This window comes from Ylistrum balloti, unplaced genomic scaffold, assembly GCF_031769215.1.
Source record: "Ylistrum balloti isolate Yb309-2 unplaced genomic scaffold, AGI_CSIRO_Ybal_v1 Utg369796, whole genome shotgun sequence".
Taxonomy (NCBI): Eukaryota; Metazoa; Mollusca; class Bivalvia; order Pectinida; family Pectinidae; genus Ylistrum; species Ylistrum balloti.
In genome coordinates, this window is record NW_026781976.1 from 970,701 (window position 1) to 996,946 (window position 26,246).

Here is a 26,246-nt window from a genome sequence, read left to right on the forward strand (position 1 = left end):
CTTGGACGGACGGACGGAGCCCAATTTCATATCCCCCGCAAACGCGTTTTGCGGGGGATAATAAAATAGTATCAAACTCCTCTGAGATTTTATTGATATAAGGCTGCATGACAAATTTCATCAAAATCATATTTACCAAAATAATTTTGTTCACAAGGCCCAATAATAAAAAACGTCCATAACTCTATAAGTTATTACTGAATGTGTATCATTGTCTAATTCATCTGAGATCTTTCTAATATGTCTGCATACCAAGTTTCATCAAAATTAGTTCAAATTTATTTAAGTTATCCTGCTCACATGAAAAAGTTAACACACACTGACTGACAAACAACAATTGCTACAGGTCACCTTGATCTTGGAGGATTCAGCTCTTGAGTGATAACATAGTATAATTATATTGACAGATACCATTCCCCTATGATCTGTGTCAAACAGTTACTATTGTAACCTCTTGTTTCTTGTTTAGTAGAACTGAATGCAAATAAAATCTCAAATCTTGATTGAATGACTTCACATTATGTATAAACATTTACTTTTGATTAATTCACCTCTGATTGAATGACCTTATACATTATGTACACACACTTAATTGATTAATTGATTTACTTCCTCACATAGACATGTCCACTTTTCATGGAATGACTTTTCACAGCATCTGTTTATCTTATAAGAAAGGTCTAAACTTGTGCACATTCCAACAGAATCTTGCAAAAATCTGGTACTTTTTATGGAATTTTCACCACTTCATGAGTTTAAACATCACAACTGGAAAGTAAATTGACAACTAGAAAGATATATCATAAACAAATATCAATTATTCACTGCCAACAACAACCTTTTTGGAGACATTTTATACAACATTTTATTTGCCTTCACTGTTTTACCTATTACATGTTGTTAACATATTATATCACATATGACAAAAGGCCTGCATGGCCTGTATCGCTCATCTGTTAAGCAAGTTAAAATTTATGTTTCATAGGTCTCCTGTTCAGAGTCATGGTGTCCATATATTGTGACTCTGAGGTTCTAAATAACTCAAAAAGTAATTGAAAGCAACACAACTGACCTTTTTGACCTATACAGTACTATTAATTTGAGTGATGTAGTGACTGGTTATTTTGGATATTCAACAGATGTCAGAGAACAAGGGGCCAAAGGGCCTGCATCATTCTCCAAACAAGACCACTTTGGGGATTGGACAAAAGTAGTCTTAATAGCGAGGTGGTCTTAATAGTGAGGTGGATCAGATTGACTGCAAAGAACCATAACTCTGTTTAAAATAAAGATTTTATATATAATTATATATATATATCATTAAGTAATGTACATGTATATTAATCAACAATAACAAGTAAACTGTATATAAAATGTTAAATTTTATGAAATGCATGTAAAAAAGTTAATTTTAGTGAATCGACAAAATAATATATATGTATATATTCCTCAGTTTATATCATAATATACAGATATATTTACTATTGTAAACATTGTTCATCTGAGTTTTGTGACTGTGAACATATGTCGTAAAAATTTTGGAGCATATACACGATGTCGAGAGTGTAATATCGCTACAAAAACAGTTGAAAACCCTTCAACTTTGAGCGTGCGAGCAAAGCAGGGCTTCCAAGGTGTTAATCCGATAATGATGTTCACTTATGTTATGCCACCTGTTGACAGGGTAGGTAAGCCGTAACAAAAACAATGGTCTAGAACGACACACATGCTCGCGGTTCACTGCCCACCAGGTAAACTTTAATCACTTCTCAGAACTTGGTCATAATTGTGAAGTTAATTTTCGTTAATTAGTGGTCGGTGGGATTGTAAGAAGTGGTCGTAATACGGAATAGTGGGGTAGTCGTAATACTGAAGCAACCAATACAAAGATATAAAGTGAAAAAAAAACAGGACTGAAAAAAGTGCCCGTAATAGCGAGGTGGTTGTAATTTTGAGGTGGTTGTTAGGTGATGTTTCACTGTATTTCTATCTGTGAGTCTCTGTTTATGACTGAACTTCTCCATTTCAATCCTTTTTGCTATCGAGTTTCATTCTATAATTTGTTGAACATCTAGAATGAAATCACAAAACAAGAAGCAACAATGTTTCAAGATCATTTTATTTTCAGTTGCAACCCCTAAAACGAAAGAGCATCATTCTGAACACACTACAATGTCTAGACAGACAGATTTCGCACGGAGTGACAGAAAGAATTTCAAAAGATTAATCCTGTTGTATATACATAATAAAAAGTCGACAAGGAAGATAATCCCTATCAAAACTCCTCCTTATCCAATAACAATCGCAGCCTATTTTGTATGACGCAATATAATAGTACTGTAAACAACTGTATGTGCATCAAACAAGAATAGAATGCTAAGCATTCTACTCATAAAGTTCTTAACCATTGTTTAGGCTAAGTCAAGCATAAAGGTTGATCAAGTAAAACTACTAGAACATGCCATCACATGCTAAGTATTTGATATGGAAATTTGGTAAATGATATACAATTTGTTATCCCATCATTACCAATTAACAAATCTTTTCTATTCTGATGTACCCATCAATAGTATAGAATAAGCTCCCCCTGTCCAACTTATGTGAGGTAAGCCAAAAAGCATATATATATTTCATATTTAAATATTCTACTTTTGTAAAACAATGCATTACATACTGAATTGGGTTACATATATACAAAAAGTAAAATGTTCACATTTGAAAGGAGAATATTCCAAAACAAGAATCCAACCACAGCGTGTGTAAAAAGTAGTGACGATTATCCTGGACATTAAGGACACCAAATAGTGTAATAAATGTACTTCATAATCAAAACACATGGCAACATGTATTTTTATAGTTATAAACAGCACTCTTTCTAAGGGTTGTGTATGACCAAATATGTGCCCCCATTCTCAGTTATATTTATTTGATAAAATGGCAAAATTCCCAAAAAGACAGTTTAATTAAAATTTCCTTTCCGATTAATCACTTTTCTTCCCATGACAGAAAGAGGCCTTTCCTAAATGAGTAAAACAAGAGGTCTAAGGGGCTGCACTGCTCATCTAGCTAATTCTGTTTTTCAGTCACTTTACAAAGAATTTCAAATATGAAAAATAATTTCTGAATAATTTTCCTATTGGGTCCCAGCCTTGTGGTCTAACAGAACTCAGGTTTACTGGTAAGAAATGAAAATTACTTCAGACCAAACTTAAAAAGAAAAAGGATATCAGAGAAATTACATTTCCTTAATTGGGCCCCGCCCCAGAGGGACAAAGACCTAATGTTTATACAAGATATATTCCTCTTCATCCCAAATTCTTCAGACAAAATTTTGGGAAATATCCATTCATAACTACAGGAGGGGTAGGATTTTTAAGAATATGCTCTATTTTCCTTATTGAGCCCATCCCTTCTGAGACCTAATGTTGATACAATACTGATTCCCCTTCACTCAAGAATCTCCTGACCAAATTTGGGCAAAATACATTCATTCATAAAGGAGGACTGTGCACCAGTCTTATAAAAATTTGGTTGACCTTCCCCCAAGGATACTTAAGACCAAATTTGGTCCTTATCTGTTAAGTCAATCATGACTAGTAGCAATTTTCATTAAAGAGTTGACAGACCACAGATAAATGAAGAATGTACAACGAACGACTGATCCCACACCATTCCAGGAGCTCATCGGTCATTCAGACATGGCGAGTTAAAAGAAAAAAACCTGGTTTATATAAATCACACCATATAGTGTACATTCTTCATAGTCAATACACATGACACCATGGAGTTTACATCCTTTCAAATCTATATTAAGTAGTTCACACATACAACATGTCACACTGATGTAGCACAGGTATCTTACAGCTGATCAGTGAATTCCAACATTATTAGAATTAACACATCATTTATGAGAAGTTTCATGTTAATATTTTAGTTCTGCCAGCGGTGACCAATGTTTCTATGTAAATGTGTAATAATAAGTCCATCCCATAGCTGAGTTCTTTGTGCCTTGACCATCTTGATTGTTTGATTTATTGGCTACAGGTCATAAGGACTAGGTCACAATTACGTCAAACAAGTGTTTAGTGACACATCCAGAAACACACTAAACCGACATCATTCATTTGGCTTAATCACACTTCAGCTTCACTGCAAATGAATGCAAAACTTTTATATAGATTATAGTGATACTATATATTACACAACAAGAGATCCATGAGGGATCCTGGTACCCACCATCAATTGATCTATATTTGTTTTTTAAAAGTTTGATCTTGTCCCACCTTTTCTTTTCTCTATTTTAGCTCTAAATTATTTAACTGCTAAATCCAAGATGGTTGATAGGAAGTCGTTTTTGTTATTCTAATCAGTTCCAAAAACGAAAGTGCAAAACTAGGGACCAAGAGGAAGTTAAATATCAAATTTGATGAAGATCATTCACGTACTTCAAGAAGTAATGATAACAAACTTTCAGTCAAAATCCACCATTGCATAATCAAGCCCAAAATAAAATAATGCACCAAAGACCAAGGGGAATCTACATATGAAATTTGAGAATTATCGAATAAGTATTCTCCAGAAACAGTGATAACAAACTGCTGTTGTTTTTTCTGATCACTCTGAAAATTTGACCATGCACACCTGAAGAATCAAAGGGAACCTATATCAGAATTTTAAAAAGATCCATCAAAGTACTTCTCCAGAAACAGTCAAAACAAGTATTGTCTACAGAAAGATGGGTGATGAACTACTGACACATGGCAATTTGAAAAGTCATCTGATAATGATGGTGAGCTTAAAATATCAGTTTTGATAAATTAATTCACTCTTATAATTTGTCAATTTAACAAATAAAAGATCATTATGTTATTGATAAAACAATTATTTTGACCACATTATATCATCAATAATAATTTAATAGTCAATATTAATTAAAACTGAAGCTTGAAATTTATTGATATAAGTATTTGCTACAATTTCTCATTCATTGTTGAAAAACAAAAAAAAACAAACATGTCTAACCCTTCATAAGCTACCTATCAATGACCATATTTTGTCGTCCATTCCTGAGCATTTTTGTTATATTTGGCCCTGTCTGTCTTGTATAGTTTTGCAATTTCAGGAACAAGTGGATCATCAGGATTTGGGTCATTCAATAAGGAACAAATGGACAGCAGCACTGTAATCGAACCCAAACAAAAAATTTAAAGTTTGAAATAAAATAAAGAAGAAGAAGAAAACAAACTTTCTTCCACATTTAAAGTTACATTCATGTCTAGGTTTTTTGACTAACATATCTATCATTATCCAAATCTACAGATAGAAATATTTTAACATCTGAATTTAAACAGCGACTAGAGAAATGTAAGGCAGAATCATAACATTATCTGGACTAAGTTTGAATAGAGGGAAAACAGAAGGTTTATGGCTAGGCTGTAACAAGAGATCCCAGAGGGATCTTGGCGCCCACCATTTGAGGATCTGTTTTCAGTTCTTGAAGATTTGTTTATTTTTGTTTGTTTGTTACAGGTGTTGTAAATGTTCATGAACTGGTCTTCATTGAATGTACTCAATGATGGCACAAGATATTTTTATTAAGCACCTATTAGCAAATATCATTTGAAAAAGATCCCAAAGTATTATTAGATAGCAGTCAGTTACAGGTGGATAATGGACAATATGCTTCTGCTGTATTACTGTCGACATCCAAGATGGCTGCCTGTGGGCCACCTTGATTTCAAATCAGTCCAAAAAAGGTACAATGCACAACTAGGGACCAAGGGAAACCAATATCTATGAAATATCAGAAGGATCCATCCAGTACTTCCTCAGATATAGCAGTAACAAGATTTTACTGTCAAAATCCAAGATGTCAGCCATCTTGATTTCGGATCAGTCCAAAAAGGTATAATGCACAACTTGGAACCAAAGGGAACCTGCATATGAAATTTGAGAAAGATCCATCCAGTACTTTCCAAGAAATAGCAGTAACAAACTTTTACATTCAAAATCCAAGATGGCCACCTGTCTGCCATCTTGAATTCGAATCAGTCCAAAAAAGGTACAATGCACAACTAGGGACCAAGGGGAAACTGCATATGAAATTTGAGAAAGATCCATCCAGTACTTTCCAAGAAATAGCAGTAACAAACTTTTACATTCAAAATCCAAGATGGCCACCTGTCTGCCATCTTGAATTCGAATCAGTCCAAAAAAGGTACAATGCACAACTAGGGACCAAGGGGAAACTGCATATGAAATTTGAGAAAGATCCATCCAGTACTTTCCAAGAAATAGCAGTAACAAACTTTTACTTCCAAAATCCAAGATGGCCACCTGTCGGCCATCTTGAATTCGAATCAGTCCAAAAAAGGTACAATGCACAACTAGGGACCAAGGGGAAACTGCATATGAAATTTGAGAAAGATCCATCAAGTACTTTTCCAGAAATAGCGGTAACAAACTTTTACTTCAAAATCCAAGATGGCCACATGAGGGAAACAAAAGTCAATTCGTTTTGTTTGAAAAACAAAGATTTATACAATAAGGCGGTAAAAAGGAAACTTTTAAAAAGCTATTGCTTGAATACGTGGAAAGAAAAGCTTAGGCCTGAGAAAACTGAAACACACAAATATATGCTTGATTTTTATTTTAATACAATGAAAGATAACCGTTATAAAGTATTTAAATGGAAACTTTTCCATTACATTATACCTTGCAATGTTTTGTTGAAAAGATGGAAAATAGAAAAAAATAATGTATGTAAGTTCTGTAATGTTACTGAAGATTATAACCACTATTTTATTGAACCTTAAAAGATCTGGGATTTTGCTATAAAAATATTTGAAAAATTTGGTTATAGAACTGATATGAAGAAATTGAAATATATATTATATATGGCAATAAGATATACCAAAAGAACTGTAATGAAATCAATATAATATTATGTTTAAAAGGTTTTACAATATATAAAGTTTACCATTTGAGCAAACAAAAGCAAAAATTAATAAATGTGAAGGACATATTTAAGAATGAATTAAAAAATATGCAAATAATTTATAAGAGTAAAAAACCTAATATGCTCAACTCATTACTAGACAACCTGGACCATTGATATGTTTAGGTATGTAACATAAAAATGGCATGTACAATAGAAAACAAGGTGATAATAAAATAATTATTGAACAGATGAAAGAAAAAAGCCCAATGAAACAAAATGATAGAGTACGATTCAGCAACAGAAAAATACATGTATGTGTATAAGAGTTTAATGTAAAACATCTGATTATGAAAAGAAAAAGACATATACTTAAATACTTGTTTGTGCGTGAAAATTGAAATGTATGTGTGAGTAGACGTTTGTTTATATTATGTATGGTATGCATATATGAATATACACCTTTATTTACATAATGGAAAATCTATATATGATTATATTTGGCAAATATGATCACCCCTTTTCTTTTTTCCTTTTTTTTCCCATCTTTCCTTTTAAAATCTTTCTTTAATCGAACATATCCAAACATATCGATTCGGATCTTATACCATGCTATCCTGTCAAAGTGAAACAAATATAGAAATATATATAGTTTAAGTTTTTTGTTGAGTTGATTGAAAACAAAACAAGGCTGCAGTGAATGTGCTGATAAGGGATGTTAGTATGATCGAGTCTGTGAATGAGTAAGAGTGTTCATTTACTTATTTAAAAAATAGATATCTTGAATGTTAATAAATGTAAAAACAATACATAGATTATGACAGGTACAACCTTTTCATTGCTGAAATCAGTATCTTGTTCTTTGAGTAAAAAAAAAAAAAAAAAAAGTGAATCTGTCAATCAAAATAAATGAAAAATGTCAACAATCACAATATTTATATCAGAGTTATTCCCAAAGATGACTAGATCTTCACAACATAGTGGACAAAGATCAATGGGGGCTCCATGTTGATCTGCTAACATGTGCTTTTGCAGTGACTCATAAAAGAACTGATCATGCAGACTAGTGATTACCAAAATATGACAAACTACATACCTGGACTTTGCATATTATTAAATGTTTCACAGAGAAATAATGTATACATTGTGAATCTAACCACAACTACTTTTCTGTATTGATATCAAAAAATGATATCTTACTTTGAAGATTATTTTGTAACTTTGACATCTTCATTTATTTGAACCTTTACTCAATGATCTAAAGAAGAAAATTTCAAGAAAATTCAAAATTGAAAAAAAGAAAAAAATTTGTTAAATTTTGAAAACTTTATCCAACAGCGAGCTTTTTTATTCGACATATTTTCTGATAACATGTCATGACAAAAATTTAGATAAGGAAATTCTCTACAAATAATATTATTGCACAAACTCTGTAGAATCAACGGTTTGCAAGATAATGCCGTTTTTAAGTTTTTAACTTATGATGTCATGGCGGTCATATTGGATTTTTGACCTACTTAAAAAATCAGCATCGACAACTTCATTTATGTATCTACAAATAGGTGAATAGAATGTATATCTAGCTTTTACAATTCAAAAGATTACGAACCCACAAAATTGGAAGAATAATAATAAGAAACCGAACAAAAACAATAGGCCTTTTCACAAGTTGGTGTCATACCCTCAAAAAAACCCACTTTAACATTGTCTGTGTGTCTAATTAATAGTTCTCTTACGACTGGTGTGGTTGTTCTTTAGAACTGGATCAGGACTATATGTCTGATTCAACTCACATGTCATACATGTTCCGTTACCTTGATTATCATTAACATTTGATATCAACTGAAGTCCCTAATAATTTCTACAAATCAATTACAGTAAAACACAGATAAATCAAACTCCAAATGAAATGTTTGACTCATCCAATGGTTCGACTTAACAGTGTTGCTATAAAAGCGAACATTGTACATGGAAGAATGACCCTATTTTCATCGCCTGTTTACCAGAAACATGTCTCATAGCATTGTGTTGTGTAACAACAATAAATAAGTAAATATATCAAGAAAAACATTACAGAATAACAATATATTTCATTTAAATAAACAGTTATAAGTATGGATATAGAACGAAAAATGTAAAGTTAAACCCTTTTCATCATAGCACACATGAAGACGTACCCACTCTACTATACATACCTTGTAACAAAGTGAAATTGATATCTAAAGCAATACAAATCATCAACTCACATAAATACGAATATCTTTAACAGTAATTTATTCTGTCGATAATTCTTTAAAATACACTTGTACATGTAAAACTCAGCAAATATGCGCTCTTAAACATTCTAAATTGACGATACATGTATTAGGTTACGAAAGGTGAAGGCTGCAACGTCATTCATCCATAACTATAGACAAAACACACTGTGAGAGCATATACCATTGAATGTTAACATAAGCACCAAAGCACTACAAGTATGTAAGTCTTAATGAGTAACAAGAAAAGTGTAAGAAAGACTCGCCAGTGTCTATCGGCAAGAACATGGTACTAATATGAGGTATAGCAAAGGATAAAATAAAATTTGCAGTTTGCATGTATATTTGAACATGTATATCCAGTAAATTTATCTGATAATAAACTAATGTGTTAAATGACAAACTAATGTAATGTTTTTATATATCTGCATCAGCATGGAAATTATGGCTAATTTTTTCCTTCTCGTATCCGGCAGCAATGTTCATAAAAAAGTAAACAGATTACAAAATATTTACAATTTTTAGATTAGTGTACATGTATTTTATTCTAAGTCTGGTTGCCTAAATTTTTGTAAATTCAATCTTTCACCAGTACACTTGTATAAACACCTGGATTAATGTTCGATTGAAACTTACAATAGGGCCCGTTAAGACAGATAGGACTGAGCGGTCACACTCAGTCATTCGGACCGAAGCCAAGAAATGTTTTACCCGAGACAAGTGACGCCTGAATGGTTGAGAAAACAAGAGGCCCAAGGGGCCTTAACGGTCACCTGAGGAATATATGTCAATAATCTGAGGATTTTAAAATGTTGCAAAAATGTAACAACACTTTTGCACGACCATGTGTAAAACATCTGTGCCAAGTTTGAACATGACCCACCCAATGGTTCTTGAGAGGAAGTCCATAATGTCTTAGCCAAACAGAGGTCAGGGTGGCCATTTTGGATTTTGAATCGCCCCAAAAAGTTAAAATACTTGCAAGGACCTTGTGAAGAACATTCGTATCAAGTTTCCCCTTTTCCCCCCTCCTGGGGCCCCTAATGGGGCCACACCCTTTTTCTTCGCAAACTTGAAGCGGCTTCCCATGCGGATGCTTTGTGCCAAGTTTGGTTAATATCCATCTACTGGTTCTTGAAAAGTAGTCATTTAATGAATGTTTTTACATATGGCCACTTTTACACCCCTTATGTTTTTTCAACATAATTTCATATGTCCTTCACTAAAGGATGCTTTCTACCAAATTCGGTTGAAATCGGTCAAAGTTGAATTTTTGACACTTTTGAGCACCCCTTGTGGGGCCGTTTTTGACCCGATTTTGTTTTCATTCGCAAACTTTGTAGACCATGCCATAAGGACCCTATATATCAAATGTGAATTTAATCTGGCAGTTGGTTCATGAGAAGATTTTTAAAGATTTACCTAATTTTTCAGTGGTTCTTGAGAAGAAGTCGAATATGTGAAAAGTTAACGACGCACAACACACGACGACAGACAAATCATGTTGGCAATAGGTCACCATGAGCCTTCAGCTCAGGCGACCTAAAAACTGATTCATCATCAACCAAGCATGCTTCAGGCCCAATCAGAACAACATCAAGGCATTTCCATATACAAAATATTTAAAAAATATTTACTCTATTGGGCCTAGTCTCTCCAGCCCCACAAGGCTAAAATCAAAAAGACCCTTTAGATCAAATATGGGCAAAATCAAATCATTCCTAAATGAAGAGTAGCTATTAAGGCATTTGTTTTATTTCCCCTATCAGGCACCAGAACACAGGTCAAGGTCATTTCTTTCGCAATCTTTGTCAGGCTTCATTATGGGAACATACCAGCAAAATATAATGCCACTAGGCCCTTTAGTTCATAAGAAGTCATTTAAATATTTTCACATATTTGACCCGTGTGACCATGAATACAAGTCAAGGTAATTTCTTTTCACAAACTTACCAGCCAAATATCAAAACATTGGTTACTGAGGAGAAATTTTTTATAGGGAAAAGGCTGACGCCAGATGACTGACGCGGCCCCATGGCATAAGCTCACTTGTCTCTTCCAGCCAGGTGAGCTAAAAATGGACAGATTTTCCTATTTTGCTCTGCCCCTCTTGCCCCGTCTTAGATGAAACTTATTTCCTTCACCCAAGCAGGCTTCAGACCAACTTTATACAATATCTTGCAATTCTGAAGAACAAGATCGAATTTAAAGAAATAGATATATTTTCCCTGTCGGGGCCCCTTCCCTGAGGTCCTGTGGGATCCAGAACCACTGTTTATACAAAATTGGTTCCACTTTCCCAAAGGATGCTTCATACCAAATTTGATCCCAATCTGTCCATTCATTCATGACAAATTGCAATTTCTAGGAGAAGTTGACAGATTGACAAAGAAGCTGTGGTATCTCTACGGCTCACATGGCTATTCAGGCTAGGTGAGCTAAAAACACTGATGAAAATGACAATAAAACAATTTGACTGATGAACCAAAATGTTTTAGTTTTAAATGTCAATGTACAATATTATTCAATGCTTTCTGGGTATCTGGTAAGTTCAAAATAAATGAACAAACTATTGTGTTGGTGGAATTCACTTTTATTAAGTTCAGTACTAAAACTTTTAACCATTATCATAAACAAGAAAAGGCTGAAAATTTAGTAGAGATATTTCTGGGCTTGTGAAAAAACAAAAAAAAAAATCATAAGTGTACACAGAAAATCCAATACTAATACATATTCTAATAGGAAGCATTTTACTTCACAAATTGTTTATACAGTTCTCAATCAATCAACATAGTCAGGTCATATGGCAGCAAGCACTTTTGTTCTAATAATTGCCATCTCCTATTCAGCGGACCAAACATTTGTGAAACAGCCACTGTTACCTCCCTCCAGTGATTTGTTATAACCTCTAATATCTCATCCTCAAGATATTTGGTTTTTTATTTTTATTTAATTATTTTGCCTCTCTCTAAAAGTATCCAAATTGTTGATATTTTTTTTATGTTAACAATGTTATAAACAGGCCAGAAAACAGATCTTATTCATGTTTATGAACAATAAGACTTCTATCTGTTCATAAACACTAAAGGATAAGGTTGGTCCTTAACTTCGACATGTAAAAACTTAATCCTACATTTAATGTCTTATTCATACATTTGTATATTTCAATCCACTGGTCCATTGAGGTCCACTTGGTAAATTAATTGAACTACTTAGCCACAAAACCAAAGTAGAATCCTTCAAATTTGTCCTTTAGTCATTGTTGTTGATATTCTCAACATTTTACCACAGCTGGATATACAACCTCCCTAATGAAATAATGAGTCACAATATGAAAGTTAGATAATTACCATTGGTTCTTATAGCTTTAATATTGCTGTCTTTATTTGGAACAGATTTACCCTAGTAAAGCCTACAACCCAAATAGTGTAGGAGTAATCAATCTTAAAAAATATATATATATCTGCAAAGAAAGTTTTAATAAAATTAACTGAATTAAAGAAAAGATCAGTGATTACCTCAGACAAATAAATCACATATATCAACCCTTTGCAATGAAACTATTTACAAATTCAAAAAGAACAAGTGATGAGATTAATTCAATGAATAGTGATGTTAATGATGTTCCACTGCACAGTACATATACAAATACACAATGTCATATCCATAAGATAGAATATGAATATATTAAAAGATTATTATTTACAATACATTTATATACAATACAAGCATACAGTACTAGTCTTTTAATATAATGAAATCCCTCTATGAGACAATTTACTATGTAGAGATTCTCCTCAATATCACTGTTGTTTACATGGTATTAAGTGGACATTTCAAGACAGTGATGTATTAACTGCCAGGGGCTATGTATTGATATCTATGCATTTATCACATGTTATCAAGATGAATTTTACTGAATTGTTACATACACTTTTAGTGAAAGGTATGATGAAATCCGCAAATAAATCGTAGAAGTATAAGCAAGCAGTCAAAATTGAGTAATTTATTTGAATCTGAGATTCATCTGAAATCTAACAATATATTGTGACTCTACCAGATATAAACAGTAAAAATAAAAGGAAAATTCACTCAAATGGTTACATATTGAACTGTTCTTTACACTAGTTTTAATGAAAGGAAAGTTATGCTCTGGACAGGAAATTTTAAATAAAGGACAATAACTTTGTAATTAAGGGGTTGCAGGCCCTAAGTTTATTACAAAGCACATTGCCTTAGACACCAATGTATAAAGCAAGTTTTATGATCCTTACTTTACTTTGGGTAAAGTTATGCTCCTGATATAAAAGGATAAACTGATGGCTGAATAGACAAAGTGGCAATATATGCTTCCTCTAAAATTTTCAGGGAGCATAAGAAATGAAAATTTCTTGTAACCTTACAGTTACAATCAGTTTGGAATATGGATCAATGTTACAGCAAGTTTCATGTTCATTTGTTCATCTGCTGATTTCGATATATCTGTTACACGATCTCTACCTCAGAAAATTAAACAATCTGAGGTATATTAAGAATTGGGGCAAGAATATGCTTTGTCGCAGCCATCTTAAAATGTCCAACCTAAACCAAGTATATAACAGTGAATATCTGCTCATCTGATCTCCAAAGTTCAATATCTGTCTAACATGTTTTACCTACATTGAAACCTTTTGAAGTAAAAAAGCACTGGTACATCAGACAGGTAATTCAGTAATGGTTATGTTTATTTTATTTGTAGCCATAAATTTGGCTTTGTTCTAAAGTAGAATAATTTATTTACTGGTACTTTTTGTTTATTGTTGCTTTAAATCCATGATAAGCAAAGATCATTTAAGGACGTACCAGGTTTGTGTGGTAGAAGATAGCTGTAAAATCGCAAACCTCCTATCAGTACCTGGAAAAGGCTCCACGAAGGCCTCTAACCTGCTACTAAGAGGTTGACGGCTAGCTATAAAGATGGTCAGACGCCTTAGCCACTTGGCCACCATGGCCCCTACAACTATATCTCAACCAGAAATTATATACAACAAGAAGCCCAGTAGGAAAAGAGCATTCCCACAGACAAACACTGAAGGGAATGAAGAGTCACCATGTCAATAGCAAGTTGTTAGAACAGCAAGTGTAGTGGATGAATATTCCAACTTCAAATTTACATACATACTACATCTAAATCTTCAATATATTCTTTAGCATATCTTTCTTCACTTCCTTCTCATTATATGCACTAAATTTGTTTCAAAATGTTTTAGTGTCATTCTGATACTACCAAACTAATTGTGAACATTTTGTTGAAAAGTGCAAAACACATAGTCAACACTTTATAAATATTCTCTTCTATTACAGATCTGCTGGTTTTCAGCAGGGATGTCATGGATACAAAATTTCAGCCCAAGTTACCCAACCTTTGCAGCCTGGCCCACATACAGCTATTGTTAAGTTTACCATTCACAAATGCTCATTTACAATTTGTTTCCTCTTCTCCTCAGAATGTTTCAAACCAAATTTGGTCAAAATACAATCATTCCTACAGTAAGGGTTCAATTAAAAAACAAAATCCTCTATTTCCCATTTTGGGTCCTGCTACTCAGGCCACTGGGGGCTGAAACAAACTGCTATAATAAGAAAATTTGTTTCCTTTCCCCAAAAGATGCTTCTGACCAAATTTTGTCAAAACCTGGTCAGTCATTTATTTGTAAGAAAAGTTGAATGACCAGGTGGGCTAACAAGTGAAAATTGTCATTCAAAGATTATGGGCTTGTGGTTGATAAATATCTGTGTCTTTCCTTTTTATATTGTCCCATTCTTTGATAATGATTTATAAACTGTATAAAATGGTGTAGGAAACGGTTATACATTTGTCATGCAAACATGAATGAAATCCTTAGGTTTGTCTTGTGCTCATGCATGCCAGCAAATGTCAAATTTCACCAAGGTTTTTTCCGGATTATAAGCCGACATGAACGGAATCCTGTTACTCTTCAGAAAAAACATTTGAGGTCATGTCTCAATACAACTTAAAGTTCTCAAAAAGTAGCATTAAAAGGGTTCTGTTGACTATACACAACTCATTCATACATATCACACCTCAATACAACATCCTTTCTTAGGAGAAGCATTAACAGGCTTCTGTGGTTTAAACAACTCAGTAATGGGAGTCAAGTCTCAATACAACTTATTGTTCTCAAGGAGTAACATCAACAGGGTTCTGTTGATAATACACAACGCAATAACTGAGATCACGCCTCAATACAACTTACTGTTCTGGAGGAGAAGCATTAAGTGTGTTCTGTTGATTAAACAACTCAAATATGGAGGTCTAGTTTCAATATAATTTTCTGTTCAGAAGTAGCAATAACAAGATTCTGAAGAAGACTGGTGGCCATCTTGATGCAAGTTATAGAGCTTAAAGTATATATTTTTTTGTTTACAGTTGTCAGCAGCTAAAGAAACTCAAATGCTTAAGTAAAATCAAATGAAAAAGAACTGAAAATTTGATGCCAGTGTCACTTTTCCAACCAATACTGATTTACCCCTCATATCCCAGTTTAAACCATGATACCATTATTATACAATTCAAGTAATATTTGCATCCCTAATCACTCATCACATTTAACAATTTTTAAAAATGGACACATCACTTATGCTTTTCATATCTGTGGCCATCATGGGCTGTTCTTTGTGTTAAGATTCAACTTCTACTGATGTTCACATGGCATATTTTATAGTCCATTCTTTAGCAGTATGGTAATATCTTTGTCTATCTGCTTTATAAACTCTGGCAATTTCTGGTACTAAAGGATCATCAGGATTTGGATCAGTAAGTAGTGAGCATAATGACAGCAAAACTGAAAGCAAAGAAAACAAATTAAGTCTACGAAAGAAAAATGTTGCAACACAGAGATTTTTTGTTTGGGCATAAGGTAAGCATTCATGATCTTACTTTTTATAAAAAAGAAGCTTAGCGGCCTTGACGATCACCTGAGGTAATAAATCAATATTGAATATAAAGGTGACAGATTTCAAGTGTCACAAATAAAAAATTGTGACATTATTGTCAATATATGCATACCATTAAAACTGTCATCCTATCATCATAATTCTTTATTTCAAATGAAAAATAAACAACTTTATTCTCAAAAAAAACCCCAAACAAACAAACAAAAACAAAAAAAAACCAATTTTCCTTAAACAAGAGATCCCATTGGGATCTTCGCACCCACCATTTGAGGATCTGTTTTCAGTTCTTGAAGATTTATTTATTGTTTTTTTTTGTTACAGGTATTGTAGATGTACTCAATGATGGCACAAGATATTTTTATTAAGCACCTATTAGCAAATATCATTTGAAAAAGATCCCATAGTATTATTAGATAGCAGTCAGTTACAGGTGGATAATGGACATGGTCTTGAATCAATATGATAGAATATCGAAGAAAATATGCTTGTGCTGTATTACTGTCAACATCCAAGATGGCTGCCTGTGGGCCACCTTGATTTCAAATCAGTCCAAAAAAGGTACAATGCACAACTAGGGACCAAGGGAAACCAATACCTATGAAATATCAGAAGGATCCATCCAGTACTTCCTAAGAAATAGCGGTAACAAGATTTTACTCTAAAAATCCAAGATAGCTGCCTGTCGGCCATCTTGATTTTGGATCAGTCCAAAAGAGGTACAAAGCACAACTAGGGACCAAGGGGAACCTGCATATGAAATTTGAGAAAAATCCATCCAGTACTTTCCAAGAAATAGCGGTAACAAACTTTTTTTTTTACTTTCAAACTCCAAGATGGCCGCCTGTGGGCCATATTGAATTCGAATCAGTCGAAAAAAGGTACAATGCACAACTAGGGACCAAGGGAAACCTGCATATAAAATTTGAGAAAGATCCATCTAGTACTTTTCCAGAAATAACGGTAACAAGAATTGTTTACGGACAGACGGACCGACTATGAACCACGGACGCAGGGCGATTTGAATGATGGTGGGCTAAAACATCACCTCCTCCCAGGAACCCAGGAAGGAATTCAGACCCTGGACTCATGAATTCACCATTTTGGAAAACCACCTGAAGACATTTCCATCCATGAAAAGCATTTGATTCTACCATACCTGAGTGTTCAGAAAATTTTTGTAATTTGAGTCAATTTGACTCCTTTTGGCCCTGCCCATCAGCCCCTGGAGGTCAACCAGGTTCCATACCTGCATACCATCAAGCTGTCATCCTTTGGTAATAATTCTAACCAAGTTTGAAATATCTCCATTAGAAATTAAACTAATTCTGTTAAAATATCTATATTTCCTATATCAACTAGTGCTCACAGGAAACCAGAGTATGACAAAGCTGAAAAGAAATAAGGGGTGCTTACATGCAACTAGTAGATCGCTCACAAGAAACTAGAACTCTCAAAGGCAATGAAAGTGCTCACATGTACATTAAACAAAAGAATTCATAGAAAACAAAAGTGCTTATAGTAAACTAGAGAAAATTTCAAAGAAAACTATAGAGCTCACTGAAAACTAGTGTGCACAAAGGAAACTAGTGCTCTAAGGAAACTCCAGATCTCACTAAACTATAATTCTCCTTAAAGTGAGACTGCTCAGTGATCAAGGATGCCCAAGAAAGTAAACGAGAATGATCACAGAAAGCTAGAGCATTCAAAGGAATAGATGTTAAAAGGAAACTAGAAAGTTATTCAAGGAAACTACAATACCTCATGGAAAAGTAGAGCTATATCATTTGTTTTCAGTGCTAACAGGAAACAAGATAGCTGACAGGAAAAGAGGGCCATGAATGAATGGACCAACTACAGAACTTGCTGATGGCAGTCTTAACAAATCTGATGAACTCAAATTTTGAATATTCCTTAAAACTATCAGAAACTCATAAATGGTAAGTTCAGTAGCATAAGCATGTTACAAAATGGCTACCATGGTTACCATGTTGAAGTTTTGATTAGGCTGAAAAACAACGACAAATTGTCTCTTTTCTTTTCACGAAAAACTCCTACTCCAAATATTTTTCTCATTGGTGTGAATGAAACTTATTGAGAAATAGTTTAGACTCTTTGTTGGATTTTGGCCTTAAGTAAATTTTTTTTTCTTAAAAGTGGTCACGACAATTTCACTTTATGCATGCCACTCCCTGTTAATGTTTTAGGCCGAATTTGGTTCAAATACATTCATGCATTAAGAAAGAATAGCATTTTAAAGCAAAATATTGTCTAACTCACCCTTATTGGGCCCCACCCCTAGGTGCTTAAGGGTCAAATCAATTTTCTGAATTTAAAAAAACAATTCTCAACTTTCAATATTTCAGACAAATTTGGTTGAAATCCAATCAAGCATTAAATAGGAGTAGAATTTTGAAGCAAAATATTGTCTAATTTCCTGTGTTTGGGCTCTGCCTAAAAGTTCCTAGGGATGGAATCAAATTTCTGAATTTAAGACATAATTCCCTACCCTAAGTGATGAATCTGGCCAAAGCTTGTTGAAATTCACCCAGGCAGAAATGAGAAGTAGGGTTTTAAATCCAATGTAAGCACCTCTCCAGTTGGGGCCCTATCCCTCGACCCCTACGAGTCGAATCAAAATTCTGAATTTAAGAAATGATAACCCTCACATAATGATGCATCAGACCAAATATGGTTGAAATCCATCCACGTATGAAAGAGGAATAGGATTTTAAGGAAAAAGTTTTCCCTTCTGGTAAGATGACCTAAAAATTCAGGTGCTCACAGAAAACTAGAGAACTCATAGGAAGCTAAAGTGTTCATAGGAAACTATTGAATTCACAGGAAACTAGTGCAAAACAGAACAGAAAATACTCCCAAAATCAATGATTTTTCAAGAAAAAAACAAGATCCCAGAAGAATCTGAGCACCCAACATTGTTTTATCTGTATTTGTTCTTTGAAAGTTGGATATTTCTCCTTCTTTCCTTTGTTTTTACTCTTAATCATATGAAGTTTGAAATTTCCTCTTTGAGAGATGGTGACAATCAAAATGAGTACCACTGTCAAATTCAAAATGGACATTTGTCAGTCATTTTGTTTTCCGTATCACTTCCAAAATCACATAAGTGCAACTAAGGATCAAGGGAATATCTTCATTGGAATTTTCAGAAAGATATATCTATTCTTCAAGACATAAAAGAAACAGAATTTCACTGACAAATTCAAAGATGACACCAGCCAGTCATTTTCTTTTTTGATCAGTTCAAAAAATCACAAAGACACAACAATGAACCAAGAGTAACCATCTTTTGAAATTGAAGAAAGATTGTTTTAGCCCTCTCAACAGATAGCAATAAAGTACTGTTTAAAGAACATAAGATGGATGAAAGATACAGGGCAATTTCAACAGGGCTCAAAAAGGTGCAAATGTCTACCTTGAGACAGATATCGAAATGATATGATTAGTTTACATTAGTGAAGTTTTAGTAACAACCATCAAGTATTAAATTTGCACAAAATAAGTTAAAACCAAATAAAATCTTATGCTGATTCCTTACACATAAGTGTATAATTTTCATTTCAGTAATAATTACCATAACTTTAGTATGCAAAATATGGTACCTACACCCATCTTTGTATCCCAAAAACAAAAGATTCAAAAATCCCGCCCTCCCTACGACCATGAGCCTTCACGTCATGAACATAGAGTTATTTCCCTTCCTCTTATCTTTATGGCTACCGGAGCGGGCGGACATGCTATATTCAGCTGAGTGCCTTCCTTTTCTTTCTAGCTTAAGTCTAGCTTATAGCCGAGTATTTATATATCGGCTTATTGCTTTAAACCCATCGTTAACTATAACAGTCTTTTGCAGACGTTTATTTAGTTAATATATCCTGCTTTTAGGCCTTTATCGGCCGGCTTTTGTTCGGCCTTTGTTCGGCCATTTGCTATACTCCACGCACCGAGCGCATATCCACGTGTTTTGCGCTGTTCGGTTTTTTCGTGAAGTTTTTTCGCTTTTTATCGATCGTATTATTTATTCGACCGTATATTTTGCTTAGCTTTTTTACGTTTCGTTAGCTTTTGCTTTCGTTCGTATTTGTTTGTTGGAGTTGTGTTTTTTCACTCCATTTATTTTTGTTACGTTTATTTGTATTAATAACTGTTGTTATTTGATTATTTATTTCGTAACAATTATGGATTCAGGGCTGCGTCGTGGTTCGGCACATGGGTGTTCTCACTTCTACGGAGAGCAGGACCCCCATGATGCCTGTCCCTTATGCCGGCCTTGCAGCGAGGCCTCGCCGTGCGAACTTTGTTTGCACGCCGGGTCCGCTGTAAAGGTTCCCCTACCCAGTCGGCGAACTTCTCACCGGAAGAGGGATTCATCCTCATCTTCCGGTAAGAGAGGTAAGCCATCCAGGTTTTCTACCCCCGGCCCTGAGCCGAGGGGTGAGGTTGTCACTGCTGGGGGTGTTCTCACACTGAGCTCCGCCCTCGAGCAGGGGGTGGCTCCCCCTGTCCAGGCGCGTCCTGGTATAGGGGGGGAGCAACCCGACCCTGACTCGGCAAAGTTTAGGGTCGAATCGGCCGGTAGCTCTCGACAGCCGGCGGTGCTACCGTCGGAAAGGGACTTCCGGTCACAGGTCTCTTGAGTCTTTCAGGGACCTCGGCACACCAGGTGGCGTCGTTGGTGGGGGCCGCCCTGACGCCGGACCGGTACCCTCGGTATGGGGTCAGGGGTCACTGATTTTTTGTCAGGGTTGTCAGTGGCTACGGGGATTAGTGACACTGAGTTCACTAATCCTAGTGTCAGTGCGGGGCCTGGGTTCCTACCCTCACAGGTCTCTGGATCTGGGGCTTTTCGCTCTAGTCCAGATTTTCCGGTGCAGGGTTTCCCAGGGGGTTTCCCCCAGGTATTTGGGGCCCCAGGTCAGGCTTCCGGTTGCCTTTTCCCCCGGGCTCGGGTGTAGGGGTGCCTGCGGGCACTCAATCCCGGGCCGCCCAGGTCAACCTGCGGATGGTCATGGGTACCAACAGTTACCCAGCGGTTACCGGCTCGGCCCGTACATGGCTGGGTTTCCACCTGGTGGGAGTGGAGGTTCATCCTGGTCCTTTGGACAGGGTGTCCAGCCCCAGGCTCAGGCAGGCCAATTTGGCCAGTTCTGGGGTCACTCCCAGCCCGCGGGACTGTTCCCATTCCCTCAGGGGTTTGGGTTCAACCCCATGGGTCTTCCTTCATGGAACCCTTGGGGTATGGTCTCTCCCTCTAGGAGACGTTTTAGCAGTGCTGAATCCCCCCAACGCTCTGCTACTTCGGGGGCCGTTTTGGCCGGTCCTAAAAAGGTTCGCCGGACCTTTAGGACTTCCGCCTCCCGCGTGGACTCGTCGGTCTCCTGTCCTCAGGGGTTGGCTTCTAAGCTTACAGCTTCGGCTGTTAGACGTTCTACGTCTAAACGCCGTATAGAGGAGTCCCCCTCTCCGGAGAGGTCTCCTCTGGCGGCCCCTGTTCCTCCCAGGGCGACTTCGTTCGTTAGCGAGGAGGAGATGGACGCTGAGGGCGTGGGCTTGGCAGAGGATGACGATGTTATCCATCTGTCTCCTGGGTGCTCGGCGATTGATCCGTCCGAGTCATCGGCAGATGACCCTTCCGACCAGGAGGGTTCCCAGGAGGTAGGGGGCTCCGAGATTGCTGAAACCGAGGCTCAGCATGGTCTTTCGGGGATGCGGGCCCTATGGGCCGACATTTCTCAGATTCTCGGAGCGGAGGTATGCCCACCCCTTCTGCATCGTCGGTGCCCGAGTCCACCACCCTTCTAGGTTCTTTGGTGGCTCCTCGGGCTTCCGTTCGTACTGATTGGACTCTGCCAGAAGGCACCATTGTGTCTTCGGCTCTGGCCACCGCCCGGGCACGGGTTTTGGAGAAGAATTCTTCATCTACCCGCACCCCCGGGTTTGCCGGTCTGCAGCTCGGTGTTGGCGATTTGTCAGAGGCTTCTACCGCTGACTACGCTACACATGACGGGCAACTGGCCCCTCAACCAGCAAAGCTGGAGTCGAGGGAGTTGGCTGCCTGGCCCGGCAAATCGGTGGACCAGGTGGTGCTCGATGCTAGAGAGCACCACAGGATGGAGAGGATGTTGCGCCTTTCCATCCAAGTTCTGTCTTACATAGACTTCCTGACTGTGAGTCTATACAAGGTATCCGACTTGCCTGAGGGTCGGGTACCAGAGACGGAACAGGCCGACATTCAGGACAGGCTTACAGCTGCCCTGAACGCGGCGTTGAGGGCATCAGCGGCCTTACAGGTCTCCCTGCTCGCCAATGTCGTGTTGGCTAGGCGATTTTCTATCTTAAAAAATCGCCCAGTCGAAGAACCTTATCTTTCCCGTCTATTGACTGCCCCCTTCACTGGCTCTACCCTGTTCGGGGGAGCTCTTCCTTCTGTCCAGAAGGATATGAAGGAGGACTCGGTCGCCTCAGCACTCTTGGTGAAGAGGTTTCGTTCCGAGAAGGCCAGCACCTCGCAGCAAATCGCAGCCACACTTCAAGGGCAATAAGGGGAAAGGTAAGAAGGGTAAGAAACCTCCTGGGGGCAAGAAGAAGGGCTCCTGACTCTTTCTTCTCCTTAACCGAGAGAGAACAGGGGTCTGGCGGGGTGGACGGCGGTCCTCCCGTTCAGGTCTCTTGTCCTTCTCCCGCAGGCTCAGGCTCCGGATGGGCGGACGAATCTCTGTTTTGGCAGGGACTCGATCTGCCCCAACCGGAGCTTCCTGTGGGCGGGCGTCTCTCCGCTTTCCTGTCCCAGTGGCAGGAAATTAGGGAGGACGCGTGGACGTTGTCGGTGGTCAAGGAGGGTCTAGGTATTCCCCTTCTTCAGGATCCACCTCTTACCGCCCAGCCGATCTTCTTTCCTCCTCCGGGGGATTTGGAGAAGGCTCGGGCGATCCAGGAGGAAGTAAGGACCTTGCTTGCCAAGGGCGCGGTAGAGGAGATTCCTATGTCGGAAATCACTCCCGGCTTCTACTCCCGAATGTTTCTCGTTCGGAAGAAGTCCGGAGAGTGGCGCCCGATCATAGATCTCAGTGCCTTCAACAGGCACGTAGATTCTCCTCACTTCAAGATGGAGACCACACAGGGCATCATGGCCTCCATGAGGGACGGGATGTGGGCAACTTCAGTAGATCTGAAGGACGCCTATTTCCATATCCCCATCAAGAAGTCAGCACGGAAGTTCCTCCGTTTCACGTGCAACGGCAAGGTCTTCCAATTCCGGGCCATGCCCTTCGGGCTGACGACAGCTCCCTTGGTGTTCACCAAGCTGCTGCAGGTAGTCGTGGGATTCCTTCACTCTCGCGGAATAGACGTCCACATCTATTTCGACGACTCCCTCATGCTTCACAGTTCGTTAGTGAAGGATACCAGGCTGGTCCTGAAAGTCTTACTCAGAGTCGGCTTCATTCCTTCCAGAGAGAGGTTTCCCCATCTCAGGACTTTGTCTTCCTGGGGAATCGTTTCGATACGGTTCTGGGCATAGCCCTACCACCGGTGGAGAAGTTCGAGAAGGCCAGGGCCCTGGCTCTGTCCTTCATCGAACGGTCGCAGGTCCAGGTACGTTGGTTCCTCAGTTTTCTGGGGTATCTCAACGCCCTGGCAGATGTGGTCCCCCTAGGAAGACTTCACATCAGACCTCTCCAGATGTTCCTCCTGTCCAACTGGGTTCCGTCATCCAGGAAGTGGGAGGCCTGGATAACTCTCACTCAGTCAGTCAGGGAGTTCGCTCGCTGGTGGACCATTCGGGAGAATGTTCTCCGCGGGGTTCCTCTGACCAAGCCTGTCCCCTCTATGACCCTGTTCACGGATGCTTCCATGACAGGATGGGGAGCTTACCTCGACGGCCATTGTCGCTCGGGGGAGTGGTCTGGGGATCAGCTCTCGGAGCACATCAACGTGCTCGAGATGAGGGCAGTTCTTTTGGCACTGCAATCCTTTCGGGGATTCCTGCAGTCCAAGGCGATTTGTGTGGCTACCGACAACTCTACAGTTGTCGCGTATCTGGAGAGACAAGGGGGCACCAGGTCTCACGTCCTGTGTGCCCTCTCCATCCGCATCCTTCTTCTCTGTCAGGAGATGCAATTGTCCATTACGGTCAAGCATCTTCCGGGCAGGTTGAATGTGTTGGCAGATACCCTCTCCAGGCGCCGCCAACCGGTGTTGACGGAATGGCAGCTTTGTCCCTCGGTCTTCCGGGGAATTTGTCAGGTGTGGGACAGACCTTTGATAGATCTGTTTGCCACTTCTCTGAACAATCAGCTGCCAAACTTCGTCTCTCCGGTCCCAGATCCGAAGGCTTGGGCTGTGGACGCCCTTTCTCTGGACTGGGACGGGATGCATGCTTATGCATTCCCTCCCTTCAACCTGGTGGGCAGGGTGATTCAGAAGTTCAGGGAGCATCACTGCTCCTTACTTCTGATAGCCCCCCTGTGGCCGAGGCAGCCTTGGTTTTCGGAGCTCTTGTCGTTTCTGGTGGAGGAGCCACTGGCTCCCCCACCAGACCGAATCTCCTGCGTCAGCCTCGGTCCAGATCCCGTCTGTTTTTGCCTATCAAACAGGGACAGCGAGACATCTCCCAGTCGGTGTCTAGGTGGGTATGCCAGGTCATAAAGTATGCTTATGAGCATTCTGATGACCAGGCTCCGGCGAGGGTGAGAGTGCGGGCTCATGAGGTAAGGGCCCTCGCTGCATCCTGGGCCCTTCTTGCGAAGAAATGGGTTCTCCTTTCAGGAGGTCATGTCTGCTGCCTTCTGGCGGGGCAGGGATACATTTACAGATTTTTATCTGAGATCCCTGGCTTTCCACTCAGAAGGTTTGTATTCTTTGGGACCTCTGGTGGTTGCACAGTCTGTGGCTGTGTCCCCCCCCCCCCCCCCCCCCCCCCCGCCCCCCCCCCCCCCCCCCCCCCGTTAGCCCCGGGGCTCGTCTTTTCCGTTCGGCGGCACGTGGGTTACCTGCTCGGTCACGGGGAGGTTGCCCCTCCTTATTCTATGCACTCTGTCCCCCCCTCCCTACCATGTTTAGTGTGCTAGATGGGCTGCCTGGCTGCTAGTCACCACTACGGTAAGACGAATTCGCATACTAAAGTTATGGTAATTATTACTGAAATGAAATTGAGGTTTTTTAATGTAAAACCAATTTTCATGAGGTAATACTTACCAAAACTTTATGGAGTCCAACCCTTTCCTCCCCTCTTCCTATCTGCCTGACTGCCCCTCTACGGGTGCTACATAAAGGCTAAGAGGAAGGGAAATAACTCTATGTTCATGACGTGAAGGCTCATGGTCATAGGGAGGGCGGGATTTTTGAATCTGTTGTTTTTGGGATACAAAGATGGGTGTAGGTACCATATTTTGCATACTAAAGTTATGGTAAGTATTACCTCATAAAAATTGGTTTTACATTAAAAAACCTCAAAATTGTCCCTCTTTCACTGTTTATCTCTTCATTTTGCAATATCCGGTAAATTTATCTGATAATAAACTAATATGTTAAATGACTAACTAATGAATACAAGTCAAGGTCATTTCTTTCGTGATCTTTGTCAGGCTTCAACCTAGGAACATACCAGCAAAATATAATGCCTCTAGGCCTTTTAGTTCATAAGAAGTCATTTAAATGTTTTCACAAATTTGACCCCCCGTGACCCTGAATACAAGTCAAGGTAATTTCTTTTCACAAACTTACCAGCCAAATATCAAAACATTGGTTATTGAGAAGTTTTTTTATAGGGAAATAGATATATTTTCCCTGTCGGGGCCCCTTCCCTGAGGTCCTGTGGGATCCAGAACCACTGTTTATACAAAATTGGTTCCACTTTCCCAAAGGATGCTTCATACCAAATTTGATCCCAATCTGTCCATTCATTCATGACAAATTGCAATTTCTAGGAGAAGTTGACAGATTGACAAAGAAGCTGTGGTATCTCTACAGCTCACATGGCTATTCAGGCTAGGTGAGCTAAAAACACTGATGAAAATGACAATAAAACAATTTGACTGATGAACCAAAATGTTTTAGTTTTAAATGTCAATGTACAATAT

The 26,246-nt window shown here is 38.4% G+C and overlaps 1 protein-coding gene across 5 annotated transcripts in view; it reads right to left on the bottom strand.

Annotated features, from left to right (window-relative positions):
* LOC132544395 (ubiquitin-conjugating enzyme E2-17 kDa) overlaps positions 1-26,246 on the bottom strand; it is a 65,268-nt gene that overhangs the window by 18,059 nt on the left and 20,963 nt on the right. Inside the window, exons 6-7 of one of the 5 annotated variants that reach the window (XM_060207983.1) lie at positions 5,037-5,179; positions 2,102-4,149 (exon numbers count right to left, since the gene is read on the bottom strand). The exons of 3 other annotated variants lie outside the window; for them this stretch is intronic. In XM_060207983.1, the coding sequence (XP_060063966.1) occupies positions 5,040-5,179 (140 nt within the window). In that variant the 3' untranslated portion in view covers positions 2,102-4,149; positions 5,037-5,039. Of the gene's footprint in view, positions 1-2,101; positions 4,150-5,022; positions 5,180-26,246 lie in introns of those variants that run through there. One more of the 5 variants, XM_060207981.1, reaches the window with a different exon arrangement.